This window comes from Tachysurus fulvidraco, chromosome 24 (assembly GCF_022655615.1).
Source record: "Tachysurus fulvidraco isolate hzauxx_2018 chromosome 24, HZAU_PFXX_2.0, whole genome shotgun sequence".
NCBI lineage: Eukaryota > Metazoa > Chordata > Actinopteri > Siluriformes > Bagridae > Tachysurus > Tachysurus fulvidraco.
Window position 1 is genome coordinate 14,673,853 of NC_062541.1, and position 17,999 is coordinate 14,691,851.

Genomic DNA, 17,999 nt, shown 5'->3' on the forward strand with positions numbered 1-17,999 from the left:
GAGAGAGAAAGAGACAGAGACAGAGAGAGAGAGAGAGAGAGAGAGAGAGAGAGAGAGAGAGAGAGAGAGAGAGATGCCAGAGTGAGAGGTAAACTGTTTTATTGTGCTTTGTTGACATAAAACATCACATTGACACCAGACCTCCTGCTGGCACATTACCATAACATGCCATGGACTCCCTGTAACGCGGAGGTCTGCATACAGCTGTGTTCAGCAGCTGGAATAATGCAGATACAGACACTTTACTTCAAGACAGCTGCTGTCTGTGTGTTGATATGAAAGGGACACAGTGACAAGGACACGTTGACATACAGATAAAATTCACCAGGAATGTCTGACGTCTGAGGAAACACCTTACCGATCTCCCGATTAAACAGAGCTAACGTGAGGTGCGGCGCGACCTGCTGGTCAGTGCCCTATGATCGCTTTATATACGGTAACCATGGAAGCGACGGAAAGGGAAAAACAGTTCTGACAGGAGAAGTTTGTAGCTTTGTTTCGGCTCTTCGACGTCGTAAAAAAGAACCCCGAATTCAGGACGTGACATCAAATCAACACCAAATAAAAACTAGCTCAGTTTCGTGAGTTTTTTTAAAAATTGTTTTGTTTTTGTTTTGTTTTGTTTTAAAATGGTGGACCGGGATTGGGAAAATATAATACCTGGCCGTCGGTCATATTCAGCTGTAGATGTAATCTTCAGTCATGTGCTACAAGTGCTCAGGAAGTGTATTTATCTATTTCTACTGTGTTGTGTATTAAACTATGGGGTGAAAACACCCTAAATGACAGAATCATTAGGGGACATGTTACAGAGGGACGTGTTATGTTTTACTCGGGTGAAAGATCCTCTGTTCTCACATCGCATGCCTTCATTTTATTTGTACTGAGACTTTTTATTTTCAGATGAAACGAATAAAATTTACTGTAAGTATCTGTGCGATGACGCACGTGCCGACGACAACCGGAGATTCATTCTAGTAATGTTTTACAATAGATGGTAAATATTACATTTGAGGTACTTCACGAGGCGCAAATAAAGAAATATAGAGAAAAGATGAGAAAGCAGACTGGGACAGAAGTGACTCTGTCAACTCCTCGAGCAACCGTTTGATGCTGCGAACGCCACAAGAGGCCCCTGCTTTCTTGACTCATGCAAAACAGATGTCTGTTTATTTTTACATCCCAATCACGCCGCCTTATTTCTCCTTCCTGGCGAAATAACTCAGACGCACAAACTCAACACTGAGCGTGCTGTTTTTTCGTCGGGCCCTTTATAGCGCCAACATCAAAACCCAAACGCTGGTTTTTCTATTCTTCAGTCACAGTCACTGCGTCATCATGACCTACTTCCACCGGCAGCTGCGTGACTGAAAACCCGAGCGTGAAACCTGGAGAAACCCGAACGCGGCTCGTCTCGCCACGTTCTCCTTGCCTGCGGAGCTGCGGCTCTGTAAACAAAGCTACGGATCAAAACTTTTCTTTTAATTACGCTGGCCTTTGTTAATTTCTGTTAAGCCAAGAAATATAACCCCATGTACAAGCAAAAGGCTTCTTTCATTTGGCCACCTTCCACATTACAGTGTCATTACAGTAAAAGTAAAACTGGCATAAACAGTGAGCTACTGAAGCCATTATGTGACATGCTACACACATTTAACTAGTTCAGCTGTAATTTACTCTTAACCTCACATCATAGCACAAACAATACTAATCAAAATCTTTTATCCTCTCCAGACCGCTAAGAAATTAAAGCCATGTAACCACGATGTTTAGTTTTTCCACATGCTACAGTACATCTCCTCTATTACTTCATGCACCCCATTAAAATAATGACAATACTAGAGAAATGGAGATAAGAGCAGCAAAGTGGGGACTAAGTGTGAGATAAGGCCGCTGTGATTAAGCAGGCTGTAATCGAGAGCCGTATCGTCTTAAAACATCAAGAGGCTCGCTCACCATAAACAAGGACTATCTTGAGACTGATGGACAGCTTATTATTTGTCTGTCAAGTGCACCGGTGAAGAAGTCATAGGCCCAGAGAGTCTGCTTGTCACAGACTAATGAGAAGCAAAGCACAGCGCCCGTAGCGGCAACGCCGCCGTGGCCCCGCGAATCAGCCGACGTCACGTCCTATCAATCTCCGCTCAAATTACAGGTGACAAGTTATCAAATCTGCGATATTACAAACTAAACACAGACCTCCCAAAGGACCTATTTGTTTAAGACATAGGCAATTAAGCAAGGCACGTCCTGTCAGGACCGGAGACTTCGTGTCACGGCTCCAGATCTAATTTCATCCTCTTAATGGAAAAGAAATAAATACTAATAAAAAAAAGTTAAGAGACGGCAAGAAAAACACTCTGCTAAAACACAGGCAATAAAAAAAAAAAAAAGAAAAAAAAAAGAGTAAAAGGTGGCAGAAGGGTGGGTGCTTCAGAACTGATGCTTTAATCATCCTGGGTCCCTCGGGTCAGCTTACAGTGCAGGAAAGCAGCTTTTGTTTGAATGTAATCTGCTGGTAGGAAGAGCAAATAAAAATTTATGGAGTTGTTCATTAAATCTTAACGACACAACTCTCCAGATAGTCCAGACACAGGCCCTTGTGGACCCCCTCCTCCTCCCCCCTATCCGGCCCAAAATCCCCCCCTCACTAAATCCACCCGTACCTTTTATAGTGATCCAGATGTTCACATGTGGAGACAGAGTCATGTCAGTGGTTGTAAATAAACCTGGACTGTTTCTATACTCAAAGGAAAAAAAAAAATAAACAAACAAACAAACAAACAAACAAACATAACAAACAAACATAACAAACAAACAAACAAACAAATAAATAAGCAAATAAATAAATAAACAAATAAATAAAATTCTCACTGCCTTGTAATCGGTCTCTCCAGCCTCACTATCACACCGAAACACACACTGCATACAGGAACAACTCCACTAGCCACGGGAGCAACTGATTAGCATACATCACAGTCTGAGTGTCACCGGGATAAACCCGTCCCAGTGATGCGCACTAAAAGGAAACATTTCTACACCGAGATATAAACTGGAGGGAAAAGAATGCCTGTAAAGAATGACCCCTCCCCCTCCCCCCTCCTCCTCCTCCCCCAGGTGATCTATCAGTGTGAATCAATATAACAATACGACGTCTCATGTGCGAGTCTCACTGTAGAATCATGAACAGAAGAGGATCATTTTATCCAGGGGTCGGCAGACCAACATCTGGAGCGACCCGGAGATGAAATGTCCCTCTGCCTTAACAAAGTGTGTTTCTTACAGTATTTCATGTGTTTAAATCTCACATGGTATTTCTAATCAGACAGCTGAGAAGTTTATTGACCTTTTTTTTTTGTTGGTGACTGATTCGCCAATTCAGGAGAGAGAATAAAACACAGATTTGATTATACGTCAGTCGTCGAGGCGTGATGTACCGAGCTAACGATGAACACGGTGTGTATCTCTTCCAGACATTTCTTCGCTTTCCAAACCTACAAAAGGGGCTCAGGGACTCGTCGGTGGCCTCCTCTGTTCCTATTAGCGCGTTCTCATTCCCGATATTAAAACCATTATAAATGAACACAGAGTCTTCCGTGCTTTATCCTGGTAATTACTTATAATTATTATGTTTAGTTCATTTGTGTAAATGAGTTCTGTTCATCCATCCATGCAGCGCTGCTGACAAACAGCCAGGCGTTTTGGTTAGAACCGGTTAGCGTTCATTTCTGGCACTAGACCTAGCACTGGTTTTAAAATAACCGGTCATGATTTCAGCTGGAAGGAAGAACGAAACAGACCCAAGCACACGGTTGCCTCCAAATGAGATCATTAGTAACGGCAAATAATGACTGAGCTGGTTAGTCTGAGCCTATTTCCTTTGAAATAAATCAAGCTGCTTGAATGCAAAAAAAAAAAAAAAAAAGCCTTGAAAATGGCAGCAAGAAAAAGAAAGACAGACCACAGTCAGAAAAGTGGTTCGAACCAGCAGAGTTATGTCCATGCATATACTTTAGACACACACACACACACACACACACACACACACACACACACACACACACACACACACACACACACACACACACACACACACAAACACATAAAAATTCAACCAAGCACTGAAATTCCATCATACGTTTCTCTTTACGTTCAAAGCGACAGACTTCGGGGGACAACATCCCGAGCGGCGTCATGACAACATCCCGAGCGGCGTCATGACAACATCCCGAGCAGCGTCAATTAAACACGTCTGATCAGACGCCGTCGTGGCAGCATTCTTTACCTGAGCTGACCTTTTTCCAGCCCAAAGGCGACTGATAATGGAGGGAGAACCGAATGAGGTTTCTAGTTCGACAGCTCCAAATGAGATCCATGTCACCCATGACAAAAGATTCTTTGCAGGCGGACAATAATTCACTCATGATTGGATGGATGGACAATCAGCCTCCAGAAATTGCTTTAAAAAAAAAAAAAGAAAAAATACTAAAAGGACACTTAGGATTACATCCAATTTTGTTCTCCCTTGTTTTGTGCCTAACTGGTTTTGTACAGTAAGTGCATACTAGTGGTAGAGCATGTAGTTTGATTGACAGTCGGTTTGTAATTTGCGTAATGAGTTTTTAAATAAACATCCGACAAACTAAAAATAAATAAGAAGAACAAGAACAACAACGAACCGAAATGCAGTTTCGAGACGGAAAGAAGTCATTTTGACCGCTGATTCATTCTACACACTTCTGGCTCTGAGGTGAAAGGAGGGTCATTTTTTTTTTTTTAAAGTGGGTGAGTCATAAGGCCCTGACGTTTACATGCAACTTTTCAGAATATCGTGGTTCACGTGCGAGTGTCTGTGTCTGACTGTAGGTGCATTTTATTCTGCCAAATGCTTTTCTTTGCATTGACAAAAATCCAACAAAGAGGAACGGAAAGAGTTTTTGAGTGATGCCAAAAACACAGAGAGATTAGCACCTGCTTTAGACTCCTCCGTATTCCTGCTCGGTGCCGTTCGGCGGGTTACTCACAGAAGAATTAATTACACATGAAACAATACGTGAAAAAAAAAGGAACGTGTGAAATCGAACACGTCATTGTATCTGTCCTGCTCCATAGTGGTGATTAATAGGAAGCTCATATGAAAGTAGACACGCGACGAATTTGTAAGAATTTGTAGTTATTCGTAAAAAAAAAAAACATTTTATCATGTCAAAAGTCACGTTAAACCCATTTCCGCTCTCCGAAATTCCCTAAATGTTTGTTCATAAGCCTCGAAAATTGTATTTTCTTCACCCACTAAAATTCTCATTTTAAGTCAGACTTGCAGCCAGAAAAGAACTCATTTCTTATTTCTGATTACAAATCTCCAAAAACTCGATTTCCATTCCGTGAACCTATTTGAGATCTTTTCTTTTGAGCTGAAATCATATTGCATCACGTTGCATCGATGTTTCCGGTCTGTACACGTGCACGGGCTTGTTTCTGCGACCTCAGAGACAGAAAGATATCCGTATAACGGACGCCTGGTCTTGTACATTACAGAGGCGAACCTCATGGCTGTAGAGTAAACGCCTCGTGGACGTTACACGACGTTTCCAATCCACTGCTCGTAAGGTGTTACCTGCGATGAGATAGAGCGTATACGAATCTCTCGACTTTCCTTCACCTGGAGGAGACCCAGAAAAAATCCCATAACAGCCTCAGGAAATTCTTGAACCTGTCGCTACTGCTGTTTCTGCGTTCGGTTGAAATGACACGTAAATATACACGAGTTACAGATAAGAGGGTTTATGATAAGATGTGGGGAAAAAGATGAATTATTTTCTTCAAACAGAACCATTCATTCATTTTCTACCGCTTATCCGAACTACCTCGGGTCACGGGGAGCCTGTGCCTATCTCAGGCGTCATCGGGCATCGAGGCAGGATACACCCTGGACGGAGTGCCAACCCATCACAGGGCGCACACACACTCTCATTCACTCACACACACACACACACACACACACACACACACACACACACACTACAGACAATTTTCCAGAGATGCCAATCAACCTACCATGCATGTCTTTGGACCGGGGGAGGAAACCGGAGTACCCGGAGGAAACCCCCGAGGCACAGGGAGAACATGCAAACTCCACACACACGAACCCCCAACCCTGGAGGTGTTAGCCACCGTGCCCCACCCTCAGACAGTACCAGCATTTCAGAAATTATGCTAAACACAATTTGGCAAAGGTTTACATGCTTGTAAAAACTTTGATAATCGATCCTTGCTCCGCCCACAAACGTAAAAAAATCTGAGCTGAAATCACGCCCGAATCAAATCACCGACTAATTACTAAAAACTTCCCGAGCTGAAAATGTAAACCTTTGAAGGTGTATATCTTTATCAGGACCCGTGAGGACCCGCTGTACTCGAACTAAGACGTTACCATCGGGAGACCGGTGCCGGTGAGAAGATCCTAGTAGATCCCTTCACCACATTCTTCCATCGTAACTTAGTCATCTCTGCATATCTGCTCTCTTCCTCCATCTGTATTTCTCTACTGTTTCACCCCTGAGCGTTGCTCTCAAACACAGAGCCTAGAAACGCACCAGGAATAGAACTGTTTTAAAAAAAAAAACAGGCTATGGCAATGAAGTGCCGGTCGACGGTGGTGTCTGAGATTCCTCTAGAGCTGCAGGAGGATCAGGAGCGATAGGACAGACTTCTTCGCTTACCTGTCACATTCAGGTAAATGGATGGACTCGTCTTATTCTCGCCATTCTTCTCGTTGACGGCCTGGACGTAGTACCTCCCGGCATCCGCTGCAGCCGTGGACAACACTACCAGCTGGTTCTCCATGGTTATGGCCCTGCACACCAGAAAAAAAGAAAAAAAAAGAAGAATAGTTAAAGATTAAAGTGCCCCAGAGTTATAAAGTGCTACTCACAATTAGGTCGCTGCTCTGACAAATTTCACATGTGCTGTGCATTGATAGCATTTCAATTAGCAGCCCACTGGTGTGTATCGAGCTTCATTAAAGTACAGACGCGAGGTTTTACTGAGAGGCATCCAGCATAGAGGAATTTCATGGGCCCTGCACTCCCTCGATGTATCTGATCCCTCATTCTGACATAAGCAGAGAATCAATGAGCTGAAAGGGTCATTACTGGCAGAAATGGTGCACTTTGCGAGTATAAACCTACAGGATAGACTCCCAGCTCTCGGAGACAGTCACTGAAACATGGACAGAAGCAAGCTCGGGGTAAAAAAATATCGAAGCGGACTTTGCGCTGCTATAAAATCAAAGAGTACAGGCTTTGGGATCGGGATTAGATCCTTGCAAGATGATGAAAGTATTACTCACAATGATCTAAGGTTAGCTTACAGAATGTGGGCAGCGGTTCACACTTCCAAAGTGCTTCACATACACAGAATATCTAAGTGGATTTCTAAAGCATCGGAAATAAGTCTTGGGCGTCTGATGCCTGAAAACTGATGACTGCAGCTCATCAAGTGTTCCTATCGGTTGTCTCTCAGTCCCTTTTTCAAGGTGAGATTATTATCTCCGAACCAAATTTGTGCTACAGAGCGCAAGGGTCTTTTGATACCGCTCCGCTCCGCGAAGACGGAAAGTACCGTAAGAAGTTCGCGATTCGTTTCGACGGATGAAAGATCTGCACTTCTTTTTTTTTTTCTCCTCGTCAAAATCCCCCCCCCTTCCCCCCCCGCCTCCTCCACTTCTCTTTTTCTGATTAATTGATGGCATCCTCAATCACACATCGATGGGGCTTCACAGAGCTCTCCGTGATGAGGCGCGAGCCGCAGCACGACTCGCTTGAAATGCGTGATTAGCTCTGGGGACCTGTAGCTTCTTCGTGTCTACACGTTCCGAACAAAGATTGTGGTCATTACCCGTTTTAAAGATGGAGCTCCACAAGAGAAAGTCAAGTCAATGAGATTTTTGAAGCTAGAGCTGAAAAAAAAAAAAAAAAAACCCCAGCTCTGGCAGGAGCCTGTGGGACCATCTGAGCTTGTGCGGGAACGTTGATTGTGTAATTAGAGTCTTTTGCAGGTTTGCTAAGTGCTTTTTTTGATGTTCTATGATTAAGTGAAGACTGGAATAAAGAGATCCATCAGAAACTGTATGCTGAGCTGGTAGACTGAGGCCAATTAAGGATGTCTGATTGTCTGATCCGGGCCGACGGTGCACAGGCATCCATGCAGCACTCGCAGTCGCATGATAGCAGCAGCAGCAGCAGCAGCAGCAGCTTCAGCGTTAAAAGGTCACACTGTTCTACTTCGATGGTGTCAATTAATAAATATCCACAGAACTAAAAAGGGCTCAGCAAGCGTCGGAGCCTCACCGACTCTCAGCTACGAGCTGCTTTACCTTCGTGATTGTTTAAGGATGTACCGCGTGCCTGCACCACAGGATTTGTTAAAAGAGATAAATAAAAATAAACATATGACAGAAGGAAAGCGTTTACCCGTTTTCTATTGTTCGAAAGGGATCGATGCGAGCGGCAAATAAACTGATTTTATGATTAGTCGAGATAGTTCTGTTTCCATTACAATTCTCCAGATAAATGGCCCCTGCCAGGGGTTCAGTAAACAGCACAGTGGGAGAGATAATGGGTAGCCTTGTTTTGTCTCCCAGAGGGCTGCATGTCTGTTTGATTTCAGCCCACAACCTATTACACATGCCGCTTGGATGCCAGGTGAAATGTTAATCCACTTAGGAAAGGTGCCCAGGTAATCTAAATATGCAAAGAATAAAAACCACCGCTTTGATTTGTAAAAAAATAATAATAATCAAGAGTCAGTCTCTCTCTCTTTCTCTCTCTCTCTCTCCACCTGCCCATCTTTCTCTCTCTCTCTCTCCCTCTCTGCCTGCCCATCTCTCTCTCTCTCTCTCTCTCTCTCTCTCTCTCTCTCTCTCTCTCGCTCTCTCTCTCTTTCTCTCTCTATGCCTGCCCATCACTCTCTCTTTTCTCCCTCTCTGCCTGCCCATCTCTCTCTCTCTCTCTCCCTCTCTGCCTGCCCATCTCTCTTCTCTCTCTCTCTCTGCCTGCCCATCTCTCTCTCTCTCTCTCTCTCTCTCTCTCTCTCTCTCTCTCTGCCTGCCCATCTCTCTCTCTCTCTTTCTCTCTGCCTGCCATCTCTCTCTCTCTCTCCCTTTCCCTCTCTGCCTGCCCATCTCTCTCTCTCTCTCTCTCTCTCTCTCTCTCTCTCTCTCTCTCTCTCTCTCTCTCTCTCTCTCTCTCTCTCTCTCTATCTATATCTCTCTCTATGCCTGCCCATCTCTCTCTCTCCCCCCCTCTCTGCCTGCTTGCCTATCTCTCTCTCTCTCTCTCTCTCTCTCTCTCTCTCTCTCTCTCTCTCTCTCTCTCTCTCTCTCTCTCTCTCTCTCTCTCTCTCTCTCTCTCTCTCTCTCTCTCTCTCTCTCTCTCCCTCCCTCCCTCCCCATCTCGGCAGGGCCTTTATCGGGGCAGTCATTTCCAATACAGGAGGGCGCTCGACCATTTTGAATACTCAAGAATAAAAAAAAAACAAGCCAATAGAGATGAATTTACTCTGAAAGGTCCTTTATTATAATATTCCACACGGACTCTTTTCTGTGGGGGGGGAAACACACACACACACACACACACACACACACACACACACACACACACACACACACACACACACACACACACACACACACACACACACAGGCATCATTTCAAATCATTTTCAATCCGGCTCTGGAGGCGTATTATTTATAGCGTTTACCTGATGTTCCAGGAGACTTTATTTGTATGCAGTTGATTATAGTGAGCAGAGCTGGTCGCAGCAATAATGCATTATGAAGCCTCTCTATAATACACCGAACCGTGAATGTTGCCATGAGGTCCACGGTATAATTCTCCTGGACGTTGGACACCCGCTCCCGAGATATTACATTAATCAACATGGCGGGTACCTGCTTTCACAAAGCTGCTCCTGCGAATATTTGTTTTCATTTACTACCATAAATTACGCTCTTAAAATAGGCTTACTGCACTGAGATATATGATATAGTAATTAAAATGTCAGCAAAGTCATATTGTGCTCCCGTTTCTACTAAGAACCCAGCTGGGTGGATTTGTCTGTCCTTACATTTTGATTTATGATGCTTTTAGGCTCAGGGAAAGCCAGCACATTTTTGAGCGAGGCAAAAGGGACCTTGGGGAAGTGAGATAAGAGTCAGTGATGTGCTGAGAGCTGTACCACCCAGAAACGTGTTGGAAGCATGAGACAAGATGTTCACTATGCCTTTTCCATCTTGTACTGAATAGCAGATCAAAGCATGGGGTGGAGAAGGAAACAGACGATCCTTAATACTGAGGGAGATCGTCCGTGTCTACAGTATAAAGTACAGTGCCTGTGTGTGGGGACGAGTCTGTGAGGCATGCAAGAAAGAGCTGGAAGCTAAAGAGTCTGGATGGACACGGAGATACGGAATAACGGCGGACCTCTGCTTCCCATTTAGCCTTGGGGTCAAACCATTAAATGGTCAGTGTGCAAGGAATCAGTGTGGAATCTGGAAGCCCGGACGTGTTCAAGACGACTCAATCCACATGTGAAGATACACTCAAGCCCTCATAGGCCCCGTTCACACTGCAGGTAAAAGTGGCCCAAATTCAATTTTTTGGGGTCAAGTGACCAGGTCAGACTTCTTCAGGAGCAGTGTGAACACTCAAATCTGGGCCACTTCCATATGTAGTCCTGAATCAGACCCAAATCTGATTTTTTCCAATGTGGCTGCAGTGTGAACAGCCAAGGCGGATTTGATGCGACTTTTACGTCAATCTACATCGACATTCGTCACAATTATGCGCCGGCTTTTTTTTTTTTTTTTGCTTAACACACACACGTTACCAGTCGCTGCGTTCGCCGGTGAAAACGTGACAGAAACGTGACTGGTAACGTGTGTGTGTTAAGAGTGTTATATAAAGTGGTTACGTGAAACAGCTCATAATGTTTGCATTGAATACATCACATTACAGCATTACATGATACGTTTGCTTGCACCAGATGATACGATACATCCTCCGTAACCTCGCCAACTTTTTAGCGCGACGGCGTGCTGCGTGTGACGTCATCGTTATTGTTCGTTTGCGCATGCGGGTCAGTTCGAAACAGCAAACAGTTCACACTGGTATCTGATCTAGGTCACATTTTAAAATGTAATGTGAACAGCCAAACAAAAAAAAATCAGATCTGAGCAAAATATCCGAATTAAGACCTGCAGTGTGAACGTGGCCATACGTTTACACACAGGTGCCCAGACCACCTGACTGCTCTTCTCATCTAGGACCTTAATGTTCTCTCAGTCTCAATGAAAAAACTCTCCTCTCTTTCCATTAAAACCATCCTGATTTGAATCTTGCCAATCTTGTGACCATTGTAATTATTAAAAGTGTATCCTTGACTGTTTGCATTCCACAAAATCAGGCCTGGAAAGTGGAAAAAAATCGAGCATCAGATCCACCAAATCGTGTCTGACGTCTGTTTTCTCGGCATTGTATTGTAGAACTATTCCAGATTCAGTAGGACACCGTTCTGGAGCTCAGATAATCAATGGCGCCGGTGCAGTCCCGCCCCGTCCCGTCCCGTCCCCACATCCAGGCCACCGTGAAGCATTTCAGAGGCGACTTGTGATATCTGTTAGAAGCAGCAGCCTGCCGTATATCATCTGATAAATTGTGGCCAGTGCCTTACAAGCACAGATAACCCTGCAGACTTGCCCCTCTCATGACACGGATACAAAACATTCTAAATAATCCATATATATCCTGAGAAAGATATGTGGGTTGCCTTCAAATGCTCAAGGTCAGGTGATATGAATTAATCAAAATGGGAAGACTATACCATATATACCAAAAGGTTGTGAGCTTACAAATAAATATTTCAGCTTAATTAGCACTTGTGTTGTCAAGGCAAGGCTTGTTTTAAAGCTAGGTTTTGTTACTTTGATTGTTTTTCGCTTTAAAAACGATATATATAGCCGAGGCACGGACTCCACAAGACCTCTGTGTGAAGCTGTGCCGTGGTATCTGACCCCAGAACGTTAGCATTGTAAATAAGTAGAGAGTTGTGGCCTGCATGGATCTGATGGAGGCAGCACCTAGATCTCTTTACAGTTTGGTGGGGAGCATTATTCTGCTGAAAGAGTATACTGCCATGAAGGGATGACGTTTTCAACATTTAGCAATCTATAGGAAGTGTCAAAGGAACATTTTCATGAATGCCAGGACCCTAGGTAACTTTTTCAGCAGTCTGTGTTACAATAGCTCTTTTACAATCGCTCTCTACAGACATTAAAGGTGGGGTCTCCGATATTTGAGAAATGCTTCTGAAAACTGCATTAGGCCACCAAACAAAACAAAAATCAAAACAAACATGTAGCCAATGAGCAGAAAGGGGTGGGTCTTGTCAATATGGGTGGAGAGAGTGTTCAGTGCGCATGTGCGCATATTCAAAGATTGGAGTTTCCCGAGTCAATAACTGCTGAGCTAAATGTTGTTACTACACAAAACGCGGTTGTAGCTGCCTCTCTACATTACTATGATAGAAAAGAGGTGTTATTTGTGTAGTAACAGCGTTTAGCTCAGGAGTTATTGACTCGGGAAACTCCAACCTGTGAATATGTGGCCGACTTCCTGCTCCTTCAGTTCTCTCCAGTGCTGGAAAGCTGATCCTATATTAACACGTCCTACTTCTTGCCTTATCGTAAGTCTTTCTTCTCTTTCTTTCTTTGTTTTTATCCTCCATGTCGATGTTAAAACCGCTTTCTGTTAATGTCACACATGCGCACTAAACACTCTCTCCGCCCATATTGACAAGCCCCGCCCCTTTCTGCTCATTGGCTACATGTTTGTTTAGATTTTTGTTTAGCTTGTCGTCCTGACTCAGTTTTCTGAAGCATTTCTCATATATCGGAGACTCTGCCTTTAATGAGGCTTGTCTGCTCATGACCCTGTCAATGGTGCACCGGTTGTCCTTCTTTGGACCAAACTTACTAGGAACTAACCACTGCATGCTGAACACCATCACAAGGCCTGCTGTTTTGGAGATGTTCTGACCAAGTCGTCTTGCCAGCAATTGGTCAGAGTCAATCAGATCCTTACGCTTGCCCATTTTTCCTGTTTCCAACGCGTCAACATTGGGAATGGACTTGCTGCCTAACATATCCCAGTCCTTGACTTGCGCCACTGTAACGCGTTAATCACTTCAACCTCTCTGTGGTTTTAACCTCATGTCTGATCAGCCTGTCTGATCAAAGCTAATACGAACCAATCCATCAATTTTCACACATTTTTGGATTCATTTGAAAATTTCTCTTTCTCAGCAGAGCTAGAAACTCTGCACAGATGCTGCATACGCAAAAGAGAGCAAAAACAACATGTGCCACGGGCGCTCGGGTGAACACGGTGTTACACTTCAAACCAGGGTTTTGAATCAGCATGCTGTTCCACATTTGGTGGAAACTGATCTCCCAAAAAAAAAAGGCAAAATAACCTGGAGTTGGGTTTGGGTCAAAGCAGAAACTCAGCCATCCTCATTACTTCCTAAGTATCCTAAAAATCCGGAGCTGTATTTTAGCCTCATTGATAAAATAAAATAAAATAAACTAAAATCCCAACAACAACAACAGCAGCAACAGAAACCTGTATCAATATTAAATTAGAAAAGAGAGGAAGAAAGACAGGCGTGACAGAAGCGAGAATACTTTTAATACTTTTATATATCTGAAGAGTTTCCTCTGTTCTAGACGCTGAGTGCTGCATTAAGGTTACAGGATAAAGCTGGCATTGAAATAGCAACCTCTTCCACTGAGCTGAAGAGCGAAAAAAGCTTTCCTTAAAATACCTTCCCACAGACCGAATGCGTATTCAACTTTTCCATATACAACTTTCGAATCACATCAAAAGGGCTCTTCTTTACTTTTTCCTGCTCCGAACACAGAGGACCACGCAAGGAAGGTGTACAAGCGATCGTCAGAAAGATGACATTTTAAAAAGCGTGTTTCTTTCTCCACGGTGTATAACTGAATAAACAGACCACAGATGCATTGAAACCAGCCACCCTTGCTTTTCATCGGGTTGCAGCGTGCTCGATACTCCATGCTGTGGGGGGACTACTTAACATTTCAGAGCCGAGCGCAGCTGTGGGAAACTAACAATCCGACGCCCTCGCTGGAGCCAACTTTCCCCTCACTCACTTCATCTTACAAGACCTTCTCTTCAATATCACGCCTGTGTTCTGACCTGTAGAAAAGCCTGGATTGATGCGGTCGTCGTATCGAGCTACGAAAGGGGCCGAGCGCGGAAACGTAGTCGAAAGAAAGACTGCGACGATAAGGATATGGATAGCAACCCATCCTTTTTTCCTATCGACTCACTGCTTCCTGCTTGTAAAGCTAGTTTTACTATGCCGTTCTAGCGGTCTTTTAAAATTTCACACAGAACAAGATGATCCCACTAAATTCTTCTGAATTTTATAGCACAAACTGTGCTCTCCGGGTCAGATTATATAACGACGACCCTGTAACTGTAGTCCGGTGATTCACGTCATCAGTCCGGACCTTTTAAAAAGACAAGCCCTGGGTTGAATAGCATAAACTGGAAACCCATTAGCACGTGACACTTGGGCCCCGTTCACACTGCAGGTAAAAGTGGCCCAAATCCGATTTTTTTGGGGGTCAAGTGACCAGGTCAGACTTCTTCAGGAGTAGTGTGAACACTCAAATCTGGGCCACTTCCATATGTGGTCCTGAATTAGACCCAAATCTGATTTTTTCCAATGTGGCCGCAGTGTGAACAGCCAAGGCGGATTTAATGCGACTTTTACGTCAATCTACATCGACATTCGTCACAATTATGTGCCGGGCGAAGACTTATTTTTTTTTTGCTTAACACACACACGTTACCAGTCACTGCGTTTGTGTCACATTTTAGCCAGCACAAAAAAAAAAAAAAAGTTTTCGCCGGCGTAAACCTTTTTTTTTTTGCGCCGGCGAAAACGTGACAGAAACGTGACTGGTAACGTGTGTGTGTTAAGAGTGTTATATAAAATGATTACGTAAACCAGCTCATAATGTTTGCATTGAATGCATTACATGATATGTTTGCTTGCACCAGATGATACGATACTTCCATCATAACCTCGCCAACTTTTTAGCGCAACGGCGTGCTGCGTGTGACGTCATCATTATCGTTCGTTTTCTCATGCGGGTCAGTTCGAAACAGCAAACAGTTCACACTGGTATCTGATCTAGGCCACATTTTAAAAGGTAATGTGAACAGCCAAACAAAAAAAATCAGATCTGAGCAAAATATCCGAATCGAGCATTAAGACCTGCAGTGTGAACGTGGCCTTGTATGAGATGCCAAGAATGTAAATGTTATACAGATTAACATGAGCGAGTGAGTATTTGTAATGAAAAGAATAAAATCGAAATAAAAACAACAGAAATTGTAATAAACCTTTAAACAACCCGAATCACGACGATATTTCAGTATATGAAGAAGACCAAACCTGTTTCTAAGACAACTCCATGTTTTGTATACATTTTTACTTTTAGATTTAATTGTTTCTCTAAAATGGTATTTTTCATAGCGAGCAAGTAGATGTTGTAATTAAGAGTTAAGACACTTCTCTGTGTTAAAGTTCATTCATGAAGCTGGTTGCTGGGCATCGAAAGGTGCATCAGAAACACTTTCATACAGTTTCTATTTTAGCATCGATTTGTTTAGCGCCGTTCTTCCTCCCACGTAATCCGACACGCTCTACTTAAAAGTTTTAACATCTTTTATTCACTTTTCTTCTATTTACTTTAAAATGATCGCTTTCTCAACATTTCATTCTGCATTTTGAGTTTCTTCACATCTAAACCCCACCATCCTGTTGGCGGATTTTAAAGTCACGGCAGCTCCGAGATTTGAATATTTAATTTGTAATCCTGTCACCTCAAGTACTTGACTTGTTTCTACCATCGAGGGTGTCGTATTGAACAGCGCTTCACTGTAACGGTGCTGAGAATCTTACAGCCAAAACTGGGCTGAAGGGGCAGCGAAGCGTCTAACAAGCCCCTGCTCGTACAGTACTCACCTTCCCTCCTCACACCCATGTCCAGGCAAACCTTTACCACAAATTATACCACAAACACTTTACAGCAGCAATCACTGGGAGAAACAGTCTAAACCTTTAAGGATGGAGAAAGAGGAGCTCGGGGTAAAAGTTTATGAGTTTACTTGGACAGCCTAGACATGCCTTTCTTTTTTTTCCCTGATGGAAATGACAGCGTGCCTGCCAATCCATCCAGGAGTAATGCTAGACTGTCAGTCAGAATGCACCAGCAGCTAAATTGGGATAGAAACCAAAATGATGGTATGTAAAAAGTTTTACTAGCGGGATCCCATTCGTGAGGAGTGTTTCTTCGTTCTGGCAAAAGTTTATGCCTCTTTGTCATGATTGGGTTGGAGACATTTCTAAATCCTGAGTGTTGGAGATGGTTTACACGGCCATGGGTGCAGTCGATGTGGTAGGACAACAAAAGACCTGAATCTTTGTTGTGTAAAGCTGTTGGCTGCTCTCTTGCTATATATATACACACATATATTAGAGTTCTTCTCGGGTCTAAAGAAATGTACTTGACTCGAAGTGACCCGCATCACTTTTTACCCGAACCTGACATGCATAATTTTTTTTTTTTACTAAAGACCCGACCCGAACCCGACGGCATTTTTTTTTTTACCCGACTGGACCCGAATGTTGCGTAACTGTACACTAAAGTAACCGCTACAGCGTGGATTCAAAATTGATTGACAGGTCTGTTTCAACGAAAATTAGCTTACCACCAGCCACACATCACCAGCCACATGTCGCAGGCGGTCTTGGCAAACAGAGGAGAGGTTGGAAAAGGACTCGAGTCGATGCACACACACGAGATACAGTAGTTCGGGTCTTCTCGGGTCCGTTCGGTAAAAACACATTCATTTTAATTTACCCGAGACACGATGCCGCTATTATTATACCCGACCCGTATCTGAGGTACACGTGACACTTTTAGACCCGAACCTGCTCTGGTCTCGGGTCGGACCTCGGGTTTTTGGATCTAAGTGGGCTCGTGAAGACCTCTAATGTTATGTTATCTTTTAAATCACAAAAAAATACATTGGACGCTATTCTCTTCATTGAGTCTTGTTTTAAAGAGCTCGGCTCCTTACTGTAAGTCTCTTTTACTATTCCGGCAGCTCGAATCCTGGTTACCAACTGGCTCTCTCACTGCATATCAATCAGGCTTCCATGCTTCTGAAGCAGAAAATTAAATTACTCATAGAAAAATATCTAAACCTACTGTATGTGCCAGTTTGGCCAGATCGTGACACGGGCTGCATTTTAGCCCTAAATGGATATCAGCGATACAGCAAGACAAAAAAGACTCAAAAAAGTTGTGAAAATGTATGTCTAGAAAATATATTTATATCTATTTGTAATTGTTTTGCTAAAAGAATTATTTTTTTATACAGTGTTTGATGTAATTAAGAAACTGTAGAAGAAAAAAATCCCAGGATGAAATGTGCTCATGAAGCTATGGGAATAAAATGAAAGCAGGGGTGCACAAACTATCGGCTGTATGTATAGAGAGAAAGCGATAAGTACCTTTACACACACACACACACACACACACACACACACACACACACACACACACACACACACACACACACACATATATATATATATAAATAACTGGAGACTTTAACAGTATTGTACACAACATTCATATCATGACTGTTTGCATTGTAAATTGTTGCTATGGCAATGATGAAGTATGAAGATTAAAGATAAAAAACAAACCCACAGATCTGGATATTTAGAGCTTAACAACATATACAAATTTTAAACGGTTAGCTATTCTTACATCTTATAAAGTCTTGCTCTTTTGTAATGTTTTATTATTACACCAAATAAGAGGAAAT

At 43.2% G+C, this 17,999-nt stretch overlaps 1 protein-coding gene across 4 annotated transcripts in view; it reads right to left on the reverse strand.

Moving 5' to 3' along the window:
• Positions 1–17,999, reverse strand: part of sdk1a (sidekick cell adhesion molecule 1a) — a 266,359-nt gene that overhangs the window by 99,210 nt on the left and 149,150 nt on the right. For all 4 annotated transcript variants that reach the window (XM_047807755.1, XM_047807754.1, XM_027159289.2 and 1 more), the window contains one exon: positions 6,723–6,856. In XM_047807755.1, the coding sequence (XP_047663711.1) occupies positions 6,723–6,856 (134 nt within the window). The remainder of the gene's footprint in view (positions 1–6,722; positions 6,857–17,999) is intronic.